The sequence below is a fragment of the Vidua chalybeata genome, chromosome Z (genome assembly GCF_026979565.1).
Source record: "Vidua chalybeata isolate OUT-0048 chromosome Z, bVidCha1 merged haplotype, whole genome shotgun sequence".
Lineage (NCBI taxonomy): Eukaryota > Metazoa > Chordata > Aves > Passeriformes > Viduidae > Vidua > Vidua chalybeata.
In genome coordinates this window covers 18604795-18627213 of record NC_071570.1, presented here as the reverse complement: position 1 = coordinate 18627213, position 22419 = coordinate 18604795, and the positions used below count along the sequence as shown (strand labels likewise).

Genomic DNA, 22419 nt, shown 5'->3' with positions numbered 1-22419 from the left:
CTGAGAATCAGTAGCCAAATAAATTATTGATCTATTGCTATTGAACTCATCAAGATAACATTATTTATGATAATCAATTTTCCAGAACCAATGTCTTTTATTTTAACCTTTAGCTCAATTGCTAATGAGAATTCTTGGGAAATACTTGAAAAAGACAAGAAAACTTGTCATATAAAAATAATGTTTCTGATGATGTATTCAGCCAAAAGATGGGTGGGAATGTGGTTTTGCAATGAGAATGTGGACTTTACCACAAGAAACAAAATTATTAGTTTACACATTTCAAACTCTTAATTTCTGAGACTGAGTATACTGTCATATTTCTGAGATTTCTCGTTTCCATTTAGACTATTCCCTTAGCTTTCACATTGCCTTTTCTACCTCCCTTGCCTCCACTATGTATATTAACATGTGGTGCTAAACATGTATGCTTGTATTAGCTTGGTAATGCTACTATGATGCAAAGAGGGCTTGGGGAATGTTTAATATCTGTATTTGTTTGAAGTATATGTATGTGCAATACTTGAAGGATGTGGGCTTATTTCTCACTCTGTGTTAGTGAAATATGAAACTTAGATTGCAACCAAAACCAGCTTACCCCTATTTAATCTTCTGCTTTCTAGAGTGTCCACAGTGCATAACAATTATCCAGGAATTCTAGATGCTGTGACTGTGTCATATATTAGTTACTACATGCTTAATACATAGTATATTTATGTATATATATGGGTATATATCCAAAGAGGTATACTTTCTCTAGATAAAATATATATAGTACCATATACTTAGAGGATTCTAAGCATTGCAGGTTTTATAATGAGAACTCTCTGGTGGCTCCAAAGTTACATTTCTTGAATGACAAGTTGACTGACATAATGATTTCTGCAAAGTATTTGACAGTGTCCCATGCAACATACTTGTCTCTAAAATGGTGAGACATGGATTTGATGACTGCAGCACTTGGTACATAATGAATTGGCTGGATGGTTGCCCTCAAAGGGTTATGGTCAATGGATTGATGTCCAAGTGGAGAGCAATGGTCAGCCAGGGACAGGGATTGATATTGGAACCAGTGCTTTTTAACATCTTTGTCAGTGACATGGACTGTAGGATTAAGTGCACCCACAGCAAGTTTGCTGACAAGATCAAGTTTTGTGGGGCAGTTGACACACTGGAGGGCAGGGATGCCATTCAGGGGGACCTTGACAGGCTTGAGAGGTGGGGCTATGCAAACCTCTTGAAGTTCAGCAAGGCCAAGTACAGGGTCCTGCACCTGCCCCAGGGAAATCCCAAGTACACGTGCAGGCTGAGCAGAGAATAGAGTGAGAGCCCTGTGGGGAAAGACCTGGGGGATACTGATGGGGATGAGAGGCTGGACAGGATACAGAAATGTGCACTCACAGCCCAGAGACCCATCTGCATTCTGGGCTACATCCAAAACAGTGTGGCCAGCAGGGTGAGGGAAGGGATTCTGCCCCTCTGCTCTGCTCTGGAGAGACCCCATCTGCAGGGCTGCATCCAGCACTAGGGTCCCAGCATAAGAAGCACATGGACTTGTTGGAGTGAGCCCATAGGAGGGAGAGCCACAAAGATGAGCAGGGGACTGGGGCACCTGTCCTGTAAAGACCTACTGAGAGAGTTGGGACTGTTCAACCTGGAGGAGAGAAGGCTCTGGGGACACCTTATAGCAGCCTCCCAGTACCGAAAGGAACCTACAAAAAAGCTGGAGAAAGACTTTTTACACAGTCACGTAATGATAGGACAAGGGGGAATGGCTTTAAACTGAGAGTAGGTTTAGATTAGGTATTATGAAGAATTCCCCTACTATGAGGATGGTGAGGCACTGGAACTAGTAGACGTTGTAGATGCTCCATCCCTGGCAGGGTTCAAGGCCAGGTTGGATGGAGCTTTGAGTGAGATGGCTTAGTGGAAGGTGATCTTTAGTGTTCTTTTGCACACAAACTATTTTATGATGATTCTATACTAATGGACTTCATCTCAGAGAGGAGCTTCCTCTTCATAATCTCCTGTGTCATGATTCTAATGAAGTCCAGTTTGAAGAGTGGTTGGTCTTATCTTACTTTCAGATCAACTTGTTTCAATTGTGTTTTATGTAGCCCTCATGAGGAGTTAGCAACAAGTCACGTGAGTCTTTTTTCTATGTGTTTGTATAGAGTAACAGTGTCAGTTCATGTAAAGGTCTTTACTTAATCTACTGGGCATGGGAGAGCATTTCAGATGGCTTCTCCAGCTGCAAGTCAGTAGCAGATTGGAATGGACCTGGACTTTATTCAAAGGCAGCCAAACTGTATGAGTTTAGCAGTCCTAGTTGTTTTTACCCTTTCTTTACCTGAAGTCAAGCATATGGCTTATCTTGTACCTCCCATGCTAGTGTAATTGTTTATCTGGTGTCATGCAAGTCAAACATGCTTAATCTGTCACATATATTTCGCTAGACCTTAAGTACAGGAAATATGTACTTAATAAGTGAGGATTGTCCACATTGTCAGGCTGAAAGAGCATTTACTTCAGTGGTTAAGAATTGTTTGTATTTAAGTAACTTTATAGTTATTAAAGGTTGTTTATTTTCTGGACAGGAGATGGCTCCACTTTACCATGATCAAGCGGTATCAGCTTTTCTAACACTAGGTGGAAGTGGTCAGCACATCTCCCATAGACGTGTTTAGACCCCCTGATTTGAGCTTTGAGCTGTAGGGAAATGCTTTTTAGTAGGAAAAATATCTGAGTCTGAATATGGAAACACACAAACAGAATGGTTGAATGGTGATCCAGGTATGAGGTACATGTGTGTCCTCTTCACTTAAAAATGTCTTGGCTGACCATTTTGCATAGTGGTTGGACCTAAACCTTTCATAAGTGTAAGTATTCTGATAAATGAAACATCTTGCAGAAGGGGTTTAAATAGAAGCAGAGAAGAGAAAAATTACTTCCATTACTGTATCTAAGCTTAGTAAGTGTTGCAAATGTATCTTTGTCTTTTTCCCCCCTACTGTTTGCTTATCTGATAAAGGGTATTTTTTTATAAATGTGAATGTCTAACAGCAAATGTGGTGTTGAACAATGTGTCATGTAGGATCCTAAATTAAGGCTTTCAGTTTGGAGTACACCAGTGCTCACAAATATTGCAGCACTTCAGGCAAGTATAAGGGACAAAAAAGTGGAAGCCACAAAGGACAGTTTGGAATATGGTGTTGCAAACTGTAAGCTTAAAGAAAATGTCTCCACATTAGCATTGATATGCAATGTCACACTGAAGAAAGTTACTGAGCCTTAAGAGATTAAACATAAAGCATGTTTGCCCACAAGTTTGAATGCTGGCATTGAATTTTTCTTAGTCACTTGTATTTATTGTTTCTCAAAAGTCAAAATTTTCTCTGTGCTATCATGGAAACTGATCCCAGCTATCTTTGTTCTTTGTGATAGATGAGCAATGCAATGATTGACTCTCACAATTAACAGACAAGTATCTGTATATAGGTTAAGAAAAGTTTTATAGATTTATAGTTATGTTTTACCCCCTTGCATTGTTATCAAGGGACAGCATGGGTTGGGACATTTGAGATGGTCGACTTGTCACTATGGTGACACTGACCTCCAATCAGGCTTTGAGGAAGTGATCTCCACCACTGGACAGCAAAGAAAGGAGTTGATGGACAGAATTTTGGGAGAGGCAAAAGAGTTAAAAGGCAAAACCTCCATTTTGTGTGTGAGCACATGGGGAAAAATCCTTTGCTCCTGGCGTCGTAATATTTTTCTCTCTTCAGTCTTCTGTTGTTTTTTTGATAAGGTTTAGTAAACCTTTCTAAATTTATGAAAAGTCTGTAACTATTTTTCACATTCTGTAAATTAAGGCTGAAATCAATCAGCTTGAATATCTAAGGAAATGTCAGAAATTCCATGTGTTTGTGCCTGCTATCTTAAGTAAGATGTCTGCCTTCATATATCTTGTTAGGTGCACATGAAAGTAACAAGTGACTGAATCTTTTTGAATAACCAATGTTTTCTTTGTTGGATGAGCAAACACTTCATAATCAGTGGAGAACTTGCTTTTTGGTCCATCTTTGAGATGGATTTGGACCTGACAAGAAGCTTTCCATGTTAAACTAGTACGTATTCCCACTTGACTCCCAGATACAAGCCTATGATCTAGATATCTGTGGCCTGCAAGCTTACTCTAGATGGTTTTCACACAGCTTCTTTTTTGTAAGGCATTGTGTAAAATTTTCAGACGTGATTTAGTAAGGATACTGATTCTCACCTTTAATTTGATTGAAAGGGGTTTGCCTGTCTAACGGGTTTCTGATGCCAGTGACTTTCTGTTTGTCAGACGGGGAAAAAAACTCCTTCCTGTTTCTCCTTTTGGAACTTTTACCATGGTTTTACAGGTTAGATTCGCCCCTGACATTTTTCTTCTACTCATAGAATGTGTAATAGATTGTTCTCACTGGTGGAGTATGCAGCTTCTCACTGTGAAGGCAAGTGCATGTAGGTATCAGCAGAGCCTGTTTGAACCTCTATCAGCAAAATAGAATAGATTTTCTATATGGCATTTTGTTACAGCTGTGTCCTTCCCAACTGAGTCTTCAAATGCATCTTCGAATACAGGTGCAAGTTCTATGGCTCATGTGCAGTTTGCTAGACTGAAATATGAAGATTCTTCTCCTTAGAGCAAATCTGAATTTCTTTCTATTAATAATTCTGTATTGATTAACCATGCTTAATTAGTAGTGGCTGGTTTGATGTCTTTCATGAAGTTTGGGGTTTTTTTCTGACTAATTTCTCAATTATTTGCTGGCATCTGACTTTGTTTAAATTTGCTAGAGCTATGGTGAACCATAAGCTTCAGCAAGGTAGTCATAGAGCAGAGGAAAAAGAATATTCAGTACTCCACAGTCAGCATCTACATGACTTCGTCAATTCAAATCTGTAGCTTTTCTGCAGGCTTTTTTAAGCAGTCAGTCTTCTGAGTATAGTATATAGACTAGTAAAATAAGATTAAGGTTTGCCTGAGTAATCTTCTGAGGCTTTTGGAAAGAACACTGTTCACTCTTCATCTTCAGCTTCTAAGAATACAGAAAATTAGTGGTAGTTCTGTCAGATCTCTGACAGTGTCTTATCTTGAATAAAAAGATTTGTTTCTTTCCTTAGCTCTTTGTTTTTTGGAGTTACTGTGAACTAAGGTAAACAAGATTGTAAAAAAATCTAAATTGTAACAGACTTCTGAGGCAAAGCTTTAAAGAACCAAACTCTAGAAGAAGAGGAACTTCAAACGCAAGAATAGGGCATTGCTGTGTTTAATTTTAGGAAGAAGTGCCAGTTTTGAAAAAGTCACTTCTTTTCATGCCTTTATATAGGGATATGAACTGTAAGATGATACTTATGTGTCAAAGTTCGATTTTTAGTTTCTAATACAGTTTTTCTGTGTATACTATCTTGAATCTATTTGAATGCTTTACATTGGATACCTGTCAGGTATATCTGGCTCTTCTTTGATTATGAAGATCATAATTCTTTTCCAGTAGGGTAGACACACTGTCCTGTTTGTGAAAAGGAGCTGTTTCTCTTATTTCAGAGTTCATCAGAGATGTCTGTGGCTGAAATGCTAATTTTTGCCAGTGTTTTTTTTTTAATAAGCATGCTAATTCTAGAAGTTAATTCTTCAGTGACTTGTGGCAATGCAAAGACAACATCTACAAATGTTACTGTTTAAATGGAATTGCTCCTACTTCAGACATCAAAAGAGTGATATATTGGCACTTCTTACTGATGTCTGCCTGCTCCTGCCTTCTTCACTTACTGTCCCAGCATTTTCTTAGGACTGAGGCTTCTATATTTTTGGGAGTTTGTGTTTGCTTTGGACAACATGGCTTGCATTTAGTGTCCATCATGTTAGCTCAAGAAGACAGAAATTTCTTTTGAAGATCTATACAAAGAACTGATTCTTGTATATTCTGTTTGGGAGAATCTTGTTGCTTCAGTTTTTAATTCTTGCAGATGACATAATTCAAACCATTATTTGTTATTTCAGTTTTATTTTTCATCTTGAGACTGAAAAAACCTAACAGTTTTAAAGGCTTCCATTTGAGGGGATAAGTTAACCATTTTAATGGTATTTTCTTCTCTGTTTTCAGCTGGAGCGAGGCTGTGATGAAGGCATAGTTAGGTGCTCAGGAAATAAAATAAGACTTAGAAGTCGAATTCTGTACAGAGCTTGTGAATTAGTATGTTGTGCCTGAAAACTTTACACTCAGAATCAGTTTTTTTATTTCACTGTTTTCTGCGAGAATAGACACTTAAGCCAGCCAAAGGCAGAAAAGTGTTTTTGCTCTTTAGGGTATGCAGTGAAATAGTCTCAGTGAAGTTTCCATTTCTTCATTTAATTTTTTTAAAAAATAACATTTTCCACACTGAATGTTGTAATAAATACCTTCCTTACTGTTTCCTTTGTCTTCTGTTAAATTTAAAATAGAATTATTTTTAGACTTTTAAAATGTTTTAAAAAAGAAGTGAAATACATATAATTTGTATTTATTAATTACTTTTAATAGGCTGGCAGTATTTTTGAGTAAAACTATCCTATTAACAGATGTTCATCTGTGGGAGGATGCTAGGGAGTCCTTTAAAACTGAAGCAGGACATAGTTTACTAATTCTCTGTTAAGGGCAATGGGGATTAGGAGCTGATGTTTGGAAGGAATAATACCTAGAGAATATAAAGAATCAAGCTATTTGTCACAGACATGGAATGGGTAAGGTGGGAAGGGACCATGAGGGGGTCATCTGGTCCAACCTCCCTGCTCAAACAGGGTCATCCTAGAGCACATGGCACAGGTTTATGTCCAGGTGGTTCTTGAATGTCTTCAGTGAGGGAGACTCCACAATCTCTCTGTTCCATCTGTTCCAGTGCTCTGTCACTGCACAGTTAAGAATTTCTTCCTCATGTTCAGGTGGAGCTCCCTGTGTGTCAGTTTGTGCCCGCTGCTTTTTGTTCTATTGCTTGGCACCACTGAGCAGAGCCTGGATCCATCCACTGACACCCTCCCTTCAGATACCCACAGACATTGATGAGGACCCCTCTCAGTCATCTCTGCTCAAGGCTGAGCAGGCCCAGCTCCCTCAGCCTTTCCTCCCAGGAGAGATGCTCCTGTCCCCCCATCATCTTTGTCACCCTCTGCTGGACCAGCTCCAGCAGTTCTGTGTCTCTCTTGTCCTGAGGAGCCCAGAACTGCACACAGCACTCCAGATGTGCCTCACCAGGGCTGAGCAGAGGGCCAGGATCACCTTCCCCAACCTGCTGGCAATGCTGTTCCCAATGCATCCCAGGACACCATTGGCCTTCTTGGCCCCCAGGACATGCTGCTGGCTCATGGATGGCTTGTTGTCCACCAGAAACCCCAGGTCCTTCTCCACTTTCCATCAGATCAGCTCCCAGCCTGTGCTGGTGCCTGGGGTTCTTCCTCCCCAAATGCAGGACCCTGCATTTGCCTTTGTTGAATTTCAGACAGTTCTTCTCTGTCCATCTCTCCACCCTGTCAAGGCCCTTCTGAAGGGCAGCACAACCCTCTGGGGTATCGGCCGCTGCTCCCAGCTCTGTGTCATCAGTGAATTGCTGAGGAGGCACCTGCCCCTTCATCCATGTCACTGATGGAGAAGTTAAACAATACCAGGCCCACTCTTGAATCTGGGGGGTCACCACTTGTCACAGGCCTCCAACCAGACCCTGTGCCACTCATAACGATCCTCTGGGATCTACCATTCAGACAGTTCTCAGTTCACCTCTCTGTCCCCTCATCCAGGCCACACTTCCTGAGTTTGTCCACAGGATGTTGTTGAAGACAGTGTTGAAAGCCTTGCTTAAGCTAAACAATACCCATTGCTCTTCCCTCATCCATCCAGGTAGTTGTCCTATCATAGAAGGCAATCAGATTGTCCAAGCATGATTTCCCTTTGCTGAATCCATGCTGACTTCTCTGATCACTTTCTTGTTCTCCATGTTGATAGGGATGGTATCCAGAAGGAGGCACTCCATCACTTTTCCAGGGATTGAGGTGAGGCCTGACTGGCCAGTAGTTCCCTGAGTCCTTCTTGCCCTTTTTGAAGACATTTTTAATTATGAGAATAATCTTAGCAGTATGAAAATATAGTAGCAGTGTTTGTGATTTTTTTAAAATTAAGTATGTTAAGCAGATAAATTTTTGAAGAATCTTCTCTGTGCATCATGTCTCATTTATGAAATTGTAGATGTTCTATTGATACCTCAATGTATTTCAGAACATACAACGTATAGTTATGTTGCCTCAAGTGAGCAAATAGTGGGGCAATAGGAAGAATATTTAACTTGGTTTATTTGCTTTCTGACCCCAGCTGATTATAAAAAATGCAGCAGTAACATAATACTACATCAATTTACTTAACTAAATAGAAAATATTAATTAAATAATCCATATATGTAAAAAAATATTGTTATATGTGTTTCTTGGTATGAGTTGTCACAATTCCAAAGTAGTTCAGATATATCAGGTTGGTGTATGGAATCACAATATGCTTGATGAGTTGAATAAACCTGGTGTCATACTGTCTTCTCTCTGAACTTAAATATCCTCAAAATGTACTTTTAGGGAGCTGCAGTAAGAACAAAGAAACTGGAAGAAAACATTGAAGCAGAGAGAGCAGCACATTTAGCATCCAATTTCACTTCAGAGATCATCCAGGTAAACTTTTTGTTAAATATTTTATAGATGTTTACAGAAAAACAGTTGAGGAAGTTGTGAAGATATAATGCTCCAAAAATATGAAGAACACTTGCTCCAGTGAAAAACCTAAATAGATTTATTACAGTAAGGGTCAAAATCATATATATATATATATATATATATATATATATATATATGGGCAGAATAGAAGAGTATCTGCTTTTCAGAGAACTTTAAAGTTATTAAAATAAATAATAAAATAAGATGTCATATTTGAAAGTTTGAGAATTCCCATTACTATTTAAACAGTTACGGTAAAGGAAATGTTTCACAACAGTTTCACAACAGATATTTAAAGTACTGTTTAAATATCCTGCCCTGTATCTTCTGAATGGCTACTTAGAGCAATTTGGAGACAAAGTGCATACATCCAACTTGTCTACTCCAAAAATTATGATACTCGCAGTTACCAGTAAAGGTTGATTATATGGATAAATCTAGTATATATACTTGAACATTAATTTTTGGTATCTGTATCACACAGAGTTTATTTATCAGTAAAATAATTATGGTCTATTACAAAAAGAGTTCGAAAAAACTAAATGGTGATTTCTTAGTAATATCGTATTAGTTAACAAATTTGCTGGACTTCTGAAAGACTAAACAAAAAAGAAGGGAATTTGGTATCTTTTTTCCCTATTTTCTGAGTAACAAAAATAAGCATTGCCATTCTTCAGTCAGTTATTTTCTTATTTTCATGATCTTCTGTATGTACCTGCACGTAAATTTTAAAAGTGATAATTTAACTAGAAAATATTTAGTTTGCTTAATTTCCTCTGTGTTCTGCAACATACAAAAGAAGTTAGAGGATAACACTCCTTAAACTCAGAGGCTTGGGTTTTATGGATGAATAACTGATAAAGTCTTTTTCCTTGTTTATATACATGAACAAGCTAGAAGTGTGCTTTCTTCTGAGAGAAAGTATAGCCTTTATTGTTAGTCCCGCACTTCATGAGTCTATTTAAAAACTAGAATTTCCCTGGAAAGCTTCAGTACTAATAAGAACTGAAAATGTTCAGACACCTCCAAATGAGAACAGAAGGTACTTTTCATTGTCATATCTATTTGTCTCTGGTTGAACTGTATGTATTCTTACATTTTTGCACGTGTTCAATGTTTTTTATATGTGTATATACTTTTATACTGAATTAATAGAATATACTCTACTGTAAAGCAGAACAGACCATAGAATATCCTGTGTTTCCTAACTTGCTTTAATTGCTTTTTTATCACGTGGTGTAGTTAAGAATTCAAGAACTTGAAGAAGCTGTGCGTGTGGAAAAGGACAGACAAGAAGAAGCTCTTTCAGATTTAGAAATGATCAAGAAAGAGTTCAAAGGGTTGGAATGTGCCTATGAGAGAGAAAAGCACAATGCCCAAGAGAACTTAGAGAAACTCAGTGTGTAAGTTGCCCTTTAAATTCATTGTAAAATGCCAGTAGACAGCTGGATTACCACTTACAGCTTACATTTATATAGTTTTCAATCAGTATAAAACAACTAAATCTGATGCAATTTCCCAAACCAACCTGAAGTTCAGAACCTGGTGTTCCATTAATAACAGGTCCATATCAGTAACAATATGGGTGGGAAAAGAAAATAACTGATCTGTTACCAATTATTTGCCAAAGCAAAAATGTTGGAAATTATACTTATGGCAGGGTCCTGTCTCCTTTGTATTTGGAAGGAGTTTAGGATAGCACATATGGCAAGGTTAGAACAGATTTTTTTCTTCTGTATATACTTACATGATTATGAAAATATTATTTTTCACTTCAGTGAGATAGATCAATCTTTAAGACTCTTTTGAGAAGTTGTGCATCATTTATAGTGGTGAATCTTCATTTTCAGCTTTTGAATGATTGTGGAAAGTGTTGACTAGCTAGGGAAAGTAGAAGAAGGGAGGAAGTGTATGACAGCAGATGAAATTACCTGGGATTCCTTTCCTGCTCAGCACAGTCTACTGTGTCCATGGTAATAGATGCTTTTTGGAAGAAAGGTTTTGCTATATATCCTGGGCAGATATAGGATACACTGTACTGAGTCTTTTTCCTTAACTGAATGAAGCTTTTATTGGGGTGAGAAAATACCAGGAAGAAGAATGGTGCTGGAAGACAGAGAACGGAGGAGTACATGAAATAAAGGATAGTAGTTTGTGAAATTTATGGAAGGAGGGGATTTAGAAGACCTGAAGTGGGTTGCACACAGTGGGGTTGTGGGGAGAGAGAGGTAGAATAGGTTGAAAAAGACAGTTTGCATCTCTTAGTCAGGAATATGGGGGTCTATACATAAAAGTATTTGTGGTGACTTGCTCATACAAGCAGTAGAGGGGAAAAAAGAAACTGGTTTCCCTACAAAAAAAGTATTTTGTGGGCCCAAGTGTTCCTACATTTATGCTTACAGTGATGTTTTTAGTAATATAGTTGAAACTTGTGCTGTATTGTAAACATCTTAAAGCTCTTTTGCGGCGGTTACCTGCTATGACCTCAAGCAGCCGAAAAGCCCAGACTAGCGCTGCCTTTGTGAGACTGTAGACTGTAGCCGCAATGTGAACGGGCGCTGCAGGGTTATGGCGTTTGCCTCCCTGCTAGTGCTGAGCGCTCCGGTGTGGGTAAGCAGCTTTGGTAGCTTCATGCTGAGAGGAAGCGAAGGGACAAGAGAGGCACACTTTGCTTGCAAGCCTGGGAACGTTTATTTCACACATGGTTGCTGCGATGGTCGGAGTGACTGCTCCCAGCATGGTGCAAGGTGAAATGGTGACGGGACAATGAAAGCATTGGGTTAAATAGGGGGCAGGCAGACAGGGGTGGAAACCCCCCTCGCCCAATAGGGACAGACAACGGGGGAGTGACATGGATTATAACAACCAAGGGGAACATAACAGAGGTGGGTACAGTGTTCTGGGACAAATAGCAGTGCAGAGGTGGGGTGATTGATGCAGAACGTTCATGAAGACAACCCCTGACTGACAGAACCTTGTAAGGAGAAAACTGTATGAGGTGAGAAGATTGACATGTTTGAGTGACAAGAGCTCCTGTGGTAAACAACTTGGAGCAAATCATTGTGAGAGAAAATAGGGGTACAGAGAACCAACCTAACTAACATTTAATAAAATCCCTAACTAAACCAACCCAACCTACAACACTCTTTATCAAAAAAAAGGTCAAAAGAGGCCTCATGTGCATTTAGGGAAACCAGAGTCACATTAAAAAGTGGAAACTTTTTTCTCAAAGAAAAAGATATAACTTTTATGATAAAAATTTGTGAAAAACATTATGATAGTAATCTAAAATTCTTCTTCAGGAAGACTGCAGTCTTCACAGCTGTAAAACTAAGTGTATTTCAAGATGCTCTACAGTTCTAAAATAACATCAGTTAATTAAACTATAATCTCATCCTGCCTGGTTGTTTTTGCTGTGGGCATGGGTTCTCTGTCAGTAAATACATGACACTAAACTGATACTATGTTCTTTGCCTTTCCATGAAATGGGGAAGGCCTGGACCATTGATGTGACAATTTATTCAATTTTACTTGTTTTGTTTTAAAAAAGCTCCTTTGTGTGCAAACCGGCCTTTTTTTGAGGAGTGGTTGTTTGATCAGTAGTTTTGCATAACACGGGCTATTTTGTACCATCTGAGCTTTTCTTGTCTGTAACTTTTTATTCTTACAGAGCATATGGAGTTTGGTTCTTTTTTTCAGTCTTGGTTTGGTTTTCTTAGGTGTAGTGGGTTTTTTATTTTTGCTATGGTAGGTTCCTATATTTGAGTGGTCCAGAAGATATAGAAAAATTAATGTTATGGAAGTTTTCTTGGAAGTAGTGTTCAAACACTTCAAGTGTTTTTTCTTGACCCATTTCTTCACTTGTTCCAAGACCTAATATTCCAAAGTTTGTCTTTGTATTGATGTTAGACCAGAAAATTAATCATCCTTAGTGAAATAGGGTTTTTTTAGTTTGGTTTTTTGAATAACCCTTGTTAAGCTATTGTAGTTTTCAGTCTAGAAAAATCTATCCTGTCTTGTCAACATGGCTGCCATAACCTGGCTTCCTGTTACCAGTCAGGGAGCTGTTAGTATGGATGTGTTCTGGGAACCAATACATGTTAATAAAATATTAGCTAATTAGCAGCATTTTTAATGCAACTTAAACATCTGTTTAGGTATTTTCCAAATAATTAGAATTTTTTAAGCTTTACCACAAGATTTTTAAATTTTTGGATTAGTAAATTTGGTTAAAGACATGACCTTCTGTAAGTAGTAGCTTTCCAGTCAAGTCTCTGAGAATCTCTTAAAGATATTTTTCTGAATTAGATTACTTGGACCAACATAACGATAATGGTTAGGCGTCAAATTGTATTGTGCATTCAATAATGTTTTATTCCTTGTGAGAATCTTTTATCTAGATATATGAAGATATTTCTTTGAGCATTGAAGGGGTTTATGTCTAGGATATTTTTGATCCCCAAAAGTTACATATTTGAAAAATGTTATCATCAAAAAAGAAAAATAAGAGGTTTTTTTAGAGAGTATATTTCTTTGTTTGGAATTACTGCAGGAAATACCTAAATAAGTATATTTTTTGTACTTAAGACTACGAAATGCAGTTTTTACAGATATGGTACCATTTGCCTTAAGAATTTCAATAGTAGTGCTTACAGAGAAGTAAATACTTGAATTACTAAAATGCAAGATGAACCTTAAAAAGTCTTCCATTTTTGACCTGAACTGGGCAATTATGTTCAGTGTTTCTTTTTCAGGAAGGAAATTTTCCCTATCCTAGAGTTTTTTGGGATAAAATAGAATTTATGCCTGAGGCATCTGTTCTGTATCTTAATTGAATATGAGAATAAATGTTGTCTAATATCCAGACAGTACTTTTCACTGCTTGCAATCATGTGTTGATTCATGCAATTACTTCTAGCAGCTTCTGCCAGCTGAGTTTTTTGAAAGCAAATTGTGTTCTGTGATTTCAAAGAATGCAAGCCTTTCCATGAAAATTAAGACAGTTAAAACACAGGTAAAACAATTGGTGTTTTTTTTAAGAGATGTGGAAGAGACATAAACAGCCTATCCTCACAATTTTGTTAGGCCAGACACCAAAATTTCCAGACCTCTATTAAGATAAGTAGCGAAGGTCGAGCTTTTTCTGGGATGGACATCAATCTACTCAGTTCCCTTGAGGTAATTACATGGGGTGGGCAGGTACTGCCTCATCTATTTCCTGTCCCCTTTTTATTCTTTGAAGCATACAAGTGTCAGTTACATTGGTGAAAATCAGTGGTTGCTTTCACCGGACACCTTCTGAGAGAATACAACAGCCTTTGATCTACTTACCTTTGAAGGGTTTGGTCTTTGGACTTCAGACAATGTCAGGAGCTTGGCTTTTTTTTTAAGACCTAGTTTGGCATCCAAACATATTTTCTCTTTTTCTGGAGGACGTGCATGAGTTTTTCTTTAAGCCTTAGCCAAATGAAAGTCTTAGAGACTTTAATTTGTTGTGCTAGAGCACTTGTATGTCTCTTTAGCTGTAGGTAAATAACGCCAAAGTTAGAAGCTATATAATGGTGTAAGAATTTGTTTTCTCAGAAAAAAACATAGTTATAATAACTAAAACCAAGCAAACGGGCTTTTCTGGGTGGCATAATTTTTTATTTTCTTAGAAAAAATACAGTTGTAATAACCAAAACCAAGCTAACAGGCTTTTCTGGGTTGCGTAATTTATTAATTAGCTCTGAGCCCAGTAGCACTATGTAAATTGGAAGCAACATGGGATTTGGGTCTCTGTGTGAATTTACTTTTCTTGAAGAGTGAGAACATGACATAGAATAATTTGGAACTGCTTTTGCTGTGTTTCCGAAAGCTGTGAGAGTAGACTTTGGGGGACTGAACAGGCAGGTTTTGAAGAATAAGAAGTAAACATCTGCAGCTACAGCAAAAAATCAGCCAGGCAGAAGCACATAGGTATTTGGTGGACTGCTGAAGTAGTCCTTCAATGAAAAAGATACATTAATCTTTCATAAATAAATTAAAGTCAGAAAGTTACAATATTGATTCAAAAGCTTCAAAATTGCAAGAACTTTGAGCCCTTTGCACTGCTTTCAGTTCTAGGGAGACAGGAGTGCTAGGAGAAAAAGAGATGATGTTTCTGCTGGATGTTTCTACTGATGAGAGCTACATCAAAGAATAGTTCAGGTTGAAAGGAATTGCAGGAGATCTGTAGTCCAACCTGCTGCTCAAACTAATATAAGCTATGAGATCAGGCTCTTCAGGGTTTAATCCAGCTAGGTCTTGAAAATGTGGAGAATGGAGATGGCACAGTCTCTCTGGGAACCTGTTCCATAGAGTTGGAGAACATTTTTCCTTGCCTGAACCTTTTGAATTCAGTACTTGTCTTGTAGACAAAGAATGCTGTGAGGTGATCATCTGTGTTTCCTTGATAACCTCCTTTTAGATACTAGGAGGCCTGTTGTACACTGTGGAGTTACCTCTTCTCCAGCTTGAACATATCAAGTTTCATTAGTTCTTATGTGTATTTCTGCTGCTGATCATGGTGGTGACCATTCCCTTAGCCCACCCCAACTTTTTTCCTATGTTGTGAGGGGTGCATGTAGTTAAAAGCAATCATTATCCTAGATGTGTTGGAATGACTACCAAATACGAGGTGATGAATTACTTCCCTTGATCTGGCTATGCTGCTATTAATACAGCCCAGGATGGTGTTAGCTATCTCTGCTCATATACCACACTGCTGATTTGTGCCTGTGTGTCATGGTTACCAGGTTCTTTTTGGCATAGCTTCTATCCAGCCAGTTGTGAGCCACATCACTTTAGGTAGTCTTCTTTCCTAAATTCTGGTCTTTGCACATGTCACTGTTGAATGTCAGAAGGTTCATTCTGGCCTGTTCTTTCTCCATGGCTAGAGAATGGCAGCTCTTCTGTTGAGGGTATCAACTGTATTGTGTCATGATCTACTCACACCCAGTTCACTGTTCACTGCAGGTATTGTGAAACTGCACTCTTGGCTTATTCCAGGTGATGGTTGAAACTGTTAAACAGAACTTAGACAGATGTCTACAGTATTACAGCCATTCCAGCTACTACCATCTGGGCTTTACTATCAAACCAATGTTATAATCACATATGTTAACAATGTTATAATTCACATATGTAGTCTTAAGTTGTAACAGCTATAAAAAAAATGTGTGAAAAAGTGCTAAAATCCTTGCTAAAATCATATTATGGGTACTAAATATTTGATCTATTTGCCCTCCTTTTGTCCACAGACCTGATAATTTTATCATGGAATATAACAGGGTTGGTCAGGTATGATTAAGCTCCCTAAGTGTTCCCCATCACCTTTTTCTCTTTCATGAGCCCAGAAAATTGTTCTAGAAAGAACTGCTTTGTAACTTTCCAGGGCTGAATTGAAGCTCAGTGGTTTATAGTTCCTTAGCTTCTCCTTTTGACTTTTGCCAAATATAAGTGCGACATTTGCCTTTCTTCATTTGGCAGGGACCTCCTGCAATTTTTGTGACCCTTCATGATGATAGTCAGCAATGCCACTTTGAGATTAGCCAGCTTTATCAGAACCTGTGAATGTAGGTGAGCTGACGTCTTCAATTCTATGGGTTGAGTTCTTACAGGTTATCTCAGGCACAATCTTCATCTATTGCTAGCAATTGTTCTCCTTTTAGTGTCCTTTTACCGTCAATGGAGGCTTGGGAGTAGACCTTCTCAGGGAAGATGGAGGACAAAAAGGCAGGGAGTATGCTGACTTTCTCTCTCTGCTGTTGATAAAATAGCTGCTTTGTGTATAAGTTTGTTCATGTTTTCTTTCCTACTGTAACAGTGGTAAAATCCCTTTTCATCTTTGTCATCTTTTGTGAATGTTAGTTCTAGATGCCTTTCCTGAGGCACCTCCTTTCTATCCCTATATACTTAGGCAATCCTCCAAAATTTTTCCCTGGTTTCCTGTCCTTGGCTCTGTCTCCTATTTGCTGTTGTTTGGCCTTGTAATTTTCTCATGACACACCTTTTTATCCACTTTCTGTATATTTGTTTTCTTGAATACCAGGAGGACTGATGTAGTTCAAGAACTGGTTGAAATTTTGAATTGTCTGCTATTGAAATAATGCAATTCTGAGTAGACTTGTCATGGTTTAAGAATGGTATTCCCCAATTTAGTGTTCCTATAGAAACACACCAAACCATATACTGCTCGATCATTCCCCTCTCTTCTTCCTAGTTCTCTGACAGGCTGGAGAGCAGAATTGGACTCACAAAAAGTAAAGATCATGGGCTGAGATAAGGACACTTTACTGGACACAAAAATACATTAAGACAATGAACTGTAACAGCAGCAATACTAATTACAGAGTGTATAAGGAAAAAAAGTGATTGATCTACCTGTGATTGCACACTGTGGAAACCCCCAACCATACCCAGTCCCTCTGCCATGCTACCCACAAGGGAGCCCTTCCCCTGTGCCCAGAAAATGACATGAGATGGTATAGATTAACCTCTAGGTCCTAGCCATGCCAACTCTTGGCTACTGCAAAAATTAACCCTGTTCTGGCCAGAACAAGGGTAAGAATATATTCAGGTATGTGGAAACTCAAGGAGCAGGCTTTGTACTTGAAATCAGTGCTGATGATGCAAGATGCAATGTCCTTCTGAAGAGAACTAATGTGTTAATTAAAATATGATGACTTCTTTTTATTACATTTAATCTGGAGTCTATATTCAAATGGCCAAATGAATTTATGACTGGAAGTCTAACACAAGCCTTGGTAATGGAAAAGAACATAACCATAGCTGAAAAGTTTTTATTAGAAGGAATATTTAAGTTTCTTCACTTAAAAAAAAAATAGGGCAAGCAGCTTCATAAGTCATATGACGTGGTAACATGATGTGATACCCAGATTGTCTTCTAAAAATATGTAGAATACTTGACATAAGTATTTCTGATTAAAATGTTTTAATGTTGAAACTTTTCCAGATTAGAAAAAGAATGTTTCTCCTCAAACAATCAAATGAAAGAAGTGATTGAGGAAAAAAAGAAGGTAATTATGGACCTCTCTGCAAGACTAGGGAATGCTGAAAAAAGCTGCAGTGATTTACAGAGCGAACTTGCAATGGTAAGGCAAAAAGCCTATGGCACTTGTTGTTTAGGCTTTTTAAACATACTCTGAACATAATCTGCATTTGCTGTGTTGAGCTGTGGAATAAATCTGACTTTGCATTACTCTGATATTTATTTATATTCCGTTGTTTTGTGAAACAAGAGTAAATACAGATAAGATACTGGAGAAACTGATTCCAAAATGCATTTTAAGTGATACACCAAGTATTTAATTCAGGAATTATTTGCAGAAAACAGTTATTTCAAAAGTATGGCTATGAGTTACTCTTGAGTAACTCTATATGGTTACTCTTGAGTAACATTCCTAATGTTACTCAAGAGTAACATTCCTAATGAAGAAGGCAATTTGTAGATATGGATTATGATTTTTTGTGAAGAATGTTCTATCCAAGCTTTCTTTTCTCTTTTTTTCTTAATGGCTTGATTAGTTACTATTGTAGACTTGCTTATTTCTATTTTGCATAATGTTTTTAATGTAAGCATTTGACTGCAAAAACTGAAAATATCTTCTTTGAAGGTGACAAACTTTTTAGTTGATTGGGGTTTTTTTTCTTCTTTTTTTTTTTGTTTGTTTGGTGTACATTTGTCATATTTATGTATTTCACAGCATTATTTTCTGAAATATTTTTCCTTTTATATGACCAGTTGGTGCCTTCCCACTGTCTCTAAGCACCCCAACTTTGAATATCAATTTTGCCATCCTCTTTAATAGCAGGAGGGTCAAAACAAAAAGCTTAGGATATCTTCATTAATGACATAGATGAAGGGATGGGAGTGCACCCTCAGCAAATTTGCTGATGACACTGAGCTGAGTGGTGCAGTTGACACACCTGAAGGACAGGATGCCATCCAGAAAGACCTGGACAAGCCGGAGAAGTGGGCCCATGAAAATGTCATGTTATTTACCAAGACCAAGTGCAAGGTGCTGCATCTGGGTCAGGGCAACCCCCAGTGTCAACACAGGCTGAGGATGAACAGATCAGAGCAGCCCTGCCTAGAAGGGCTTGGGGGTGCAGGTGGAGGAGAGGCTGGATGTGACCCTGCTGAAAGAAAGCAAGCCATATACATCCTGGTATATGGCTTGTGTGGCCAGCAGGGCAGGGGAGGGATTCTACCCCTCTGCTCTGCTCTACTTTGCTCTGGTGAGACCCCACCTGCAGGGCTGCATCCAGCTCTGGGGTCCTCAGCACAGGATGGAGATGGACCTGTTGGAGAGGGTCCAGAGGAGGCCACAAAGTTATCACAGGGATGGAACAGCTCTGCTATGAGGCAGCCTGGAGAAGGGAAGGCTTTGAAGTGGCCTAATTGTGACTTCCCACTACCTGAAGAGAGACTTTCCAGAAGGGCATGTAGTAAGAGGACAAAGGGAATGACTCCAAACATAAAGAAGGTTTTCAGCAGATATTAGGAAAAAAATTCTTTATTGGGAGAGTTGTGAGGCACTTAAACATAACAGAAAAGTTATGAAACCTAACAAAGAAGCTCATAACAGAGGAGTTGTGAATGCCCTATTCTTGGAAGAGTTTAAGGCTGGGTTGGATGGGGCTCTGAGCAACCTGGTCTAGCATTAGAACTAGATGAACTTTAATGTTCCTTCCAAACCAATTTTATGATTCTATGATCTAGAAAATCTTATCTCTCTTCATTGTATAGTAGCATTTACAGTATTTCTATACTCAGCCATTTTTTTTTCTATTGTAAATTTCTGTTCCTGCTTCCTCTTAGACCTATGAGTGTAGGAGATTACCATGATCTCTTCCCTGCTACTAGTAGGCATTGTGCTATTCAGTATTTAGGAGCAGAGATGTGCATCAGAGAGTTTTCAGATATGTTGGTGTCTACTCTTCAGCTGATGGAGTTATTCCATACATTTTCTTAGTGTTATCCACTTCCCAGGTAGATTGGTAATTAATAAATTGAAGAAAAATAAAGCTATAAAACCGTTTTTCCTTTGGGAGGACACAGCTTCTTCAATGCAAGCACTGAAGTATTAAAAGACATCTGCTGCCTTAGTCAACCTGAAAAAATAATTTTATCAGGCACAAAAAGAATACAAAGAAAAATTCCATAGTAAAATGTATGTTATACCTGACAGGAATTCAGGACAAAATTCTATTCATGTGTCAGGCTTTTTGGTAATGACAACAGTATTAAATAGTGTACTCAAAATGAACGTTGTGTAACTGAAAGTAAAAGCAAATAGATTGCCCCACTTGAAAGAATTATCTAATTCATATAGCAGGTTGTTTTAATTGTTTTACTGGAATGATTTCAAGCCATAAGACTGTCTTGAACAGGTAATAAAAATACAAATTTTCTGAAGAGTTGTATTAGTGGTCCCCTGTGGGATTAGATTTTTATCACCTTGGATGGCTTTTTATTTTTCCTGAAGATTTTGTATTTGATTGGGAAGCAGGAGTGCCTGTGTGTGGTCTTGTTTACTCAGTATAGACAGTTTTTTTAAAATTTTTCTTCCCAAAATCAAAAAGCAGAAGGCTGTAGCAGAAACTAAGTATTAATAACATTCTATGTACTGTTATTAGGCTTCCCTTTATTTATACTAAAATTGTGTGAAATTGTCAGTGCGTTCTCTTCCCTGTATTTCCACGTCCTGCTTTCTTGATCTGTTAATTACTTTCTTATATTTTGTACCATCATTAGACATCCTGAATACATATTTTCCATTTCAGTCTGGTAGTCTTATGTTGGTTTCTCACAGAACTGTTACATATGAGTTAATGGGTTCATTTCTAAAATATTTGTAAGATACACAAAGTACATTATTTTGAAACTTTATATGAAAATTCTTTTTTTCCCCCTAATAGATAATAAGTTGAATCTACAGTAAAGTAGTTATTCTGCTTGTAATTTTAAATATCAGCATATTGCAGAAGTTTGTCAGAGACTTGCATAGGTCAAATGTGATAGGATCTGTTACTATCAAATAAAATTGCTTATGAATGCTCACCATGAGAAAGCTCTCAATATTTACATCATGTTTACTTGAGGAAATTGGTCCCAAGCTTGTCATTATCTAGCTAGGGTTTCTAGAAATTTTTAGTTTGAGGAACAGGAATTTAGAATGGCCATTGTGATTTAACACTTTGCTTAAATTGAAACAGCCCCAGCTGTATTCCTGCCCCATGGAAAGAATAAGAGGTATCTTTAGGAGTTTTAAGTTTACATTTCTAGTACCTAGTAGTGGATGATTTTAGCATGGGGCAAGCAGGAGATGTTAAACTTTCATTTTATGAGAAATGCAAATTGAAATTTGGGAAACTTGCCAGTTCATCAGAATGCATATTAAGAAAGCGAAATAATTAAAATATTGTATCTTAGTATAAATTCCTTTAATTTGGAAGGTGTATTTATTTCCACCCCTTTTAACAGATTCTATCAGGACTAGCATAATTTGTATATAAGTTGTGTAATAGATTGCACACAGCTTTGGCTTTTCCCCATGGCATGTAAATCTTCCTCTTACAGCCACACCTGAAGTCATGCTCTGTTGCATCTCAGCTGTCCATAAACACCTTGTACGTTATTGTACACTGAATGTCAGAACAGAAATATTTGAGAATCTATTTCCAGGATGTACACACTAAGCATTGTTCTTTAGCAGAAGTTGCCTAGGTATTGACTTAACAGACCATAAAGCACCCTGAGGATTATGATTCTGTTCTACAACTTCTGTGGAGTAGAAACTGGTGCACAGTGGCAAACATGTAAATGTCATCTGGGCAATTTAATGTGGAAAGTTTATTTCAGTTAAAAAAAATATCCCAGTCCTGATACACACTCTTCATTAATTTTGTGCATTAATTAAGGTTGTTTTACATTGATTGTTTTTTTCTTGCCTTAACATGGGGGGGGGGAGTTTTTCTTCCCATGTATTCCTTCTATTATTGTCCTAATGTAAGAAGACTAGTTAGTCTGAAGCATATGCTTAAATGATCTTCTTCAAACAAACCAATTTTTTCATCTATTTGGGAAGTACAGAGGTCACTCAAGCTGTGATGTCCTAGTGTTGGAAGACAGGCATCTAAAATTTGAAGTTCTCAAAAAATTTTCTCTGACTTGGACAAAAAAATAAACCCCAAAACCCAAAGAGATACTTCATAATATTTTCTCCCAGCAAAAGTTCTAACAAATCTCTTTTTAGGGGAGGGACAAGAAGGATTTCAATAAAACTTGAGCCTTTTGATTAATTTGTAAGACTGAGATACTAAATTTCTTGAGAGATTGTATTTAACTTACATGTTGCCAAACTCTTCTAGAGATTTTTGAATATGCCAGTTGATATAAGAAAACAAAAGAAGTATTCAATAGTTTGATAACTTGAGCAAAAATAAATAGAAGCCCCAGGAGAGAGTTTGTCAGTGATGGTTTTGTTTTGTTTTGTTTTTATAATACAATTTAAGCCTGTTTGCTGAAAAATTTGTGCCACTTTTCTGCTTTACAGAGCATCACTTGAGTAAAGCCTGTGTTTTGTGAACTGTGGAGCAGT

The 22419-nt window shown here is 37.8% G+C and overlaps 1 protein-coding gene across 9 annotated transcripts in view; it reads left to right on the top strand.

Annotated features, from left to right (window-relative positions):
- Positions 1-22419, top strand: part of CCDC171 (coiled-coil domain containing 171) — a 162113-nt gene that overhangs the window by 23246 nt on the left and 116448 nt on the right. For all 9 annotated transcript variants that reach the window (XM_053932309.1, XM_053932307.1, XM_053932306.1 and 6 more), the window contains exons 7-9: positions 8639-8731; positions 10016-10176; positions 17769-17907. In XM_053932309.1, coding sequence (XP_053788284.1) covers positions 8639-8731; positions 10016-10176; positions 17769-17907 — 393 coding nt within the window. The remainder of the gene's footprint in view (positions 1-8638; positions 8732-10015; positions 10177-17768; positions 17908-22419) is intronic.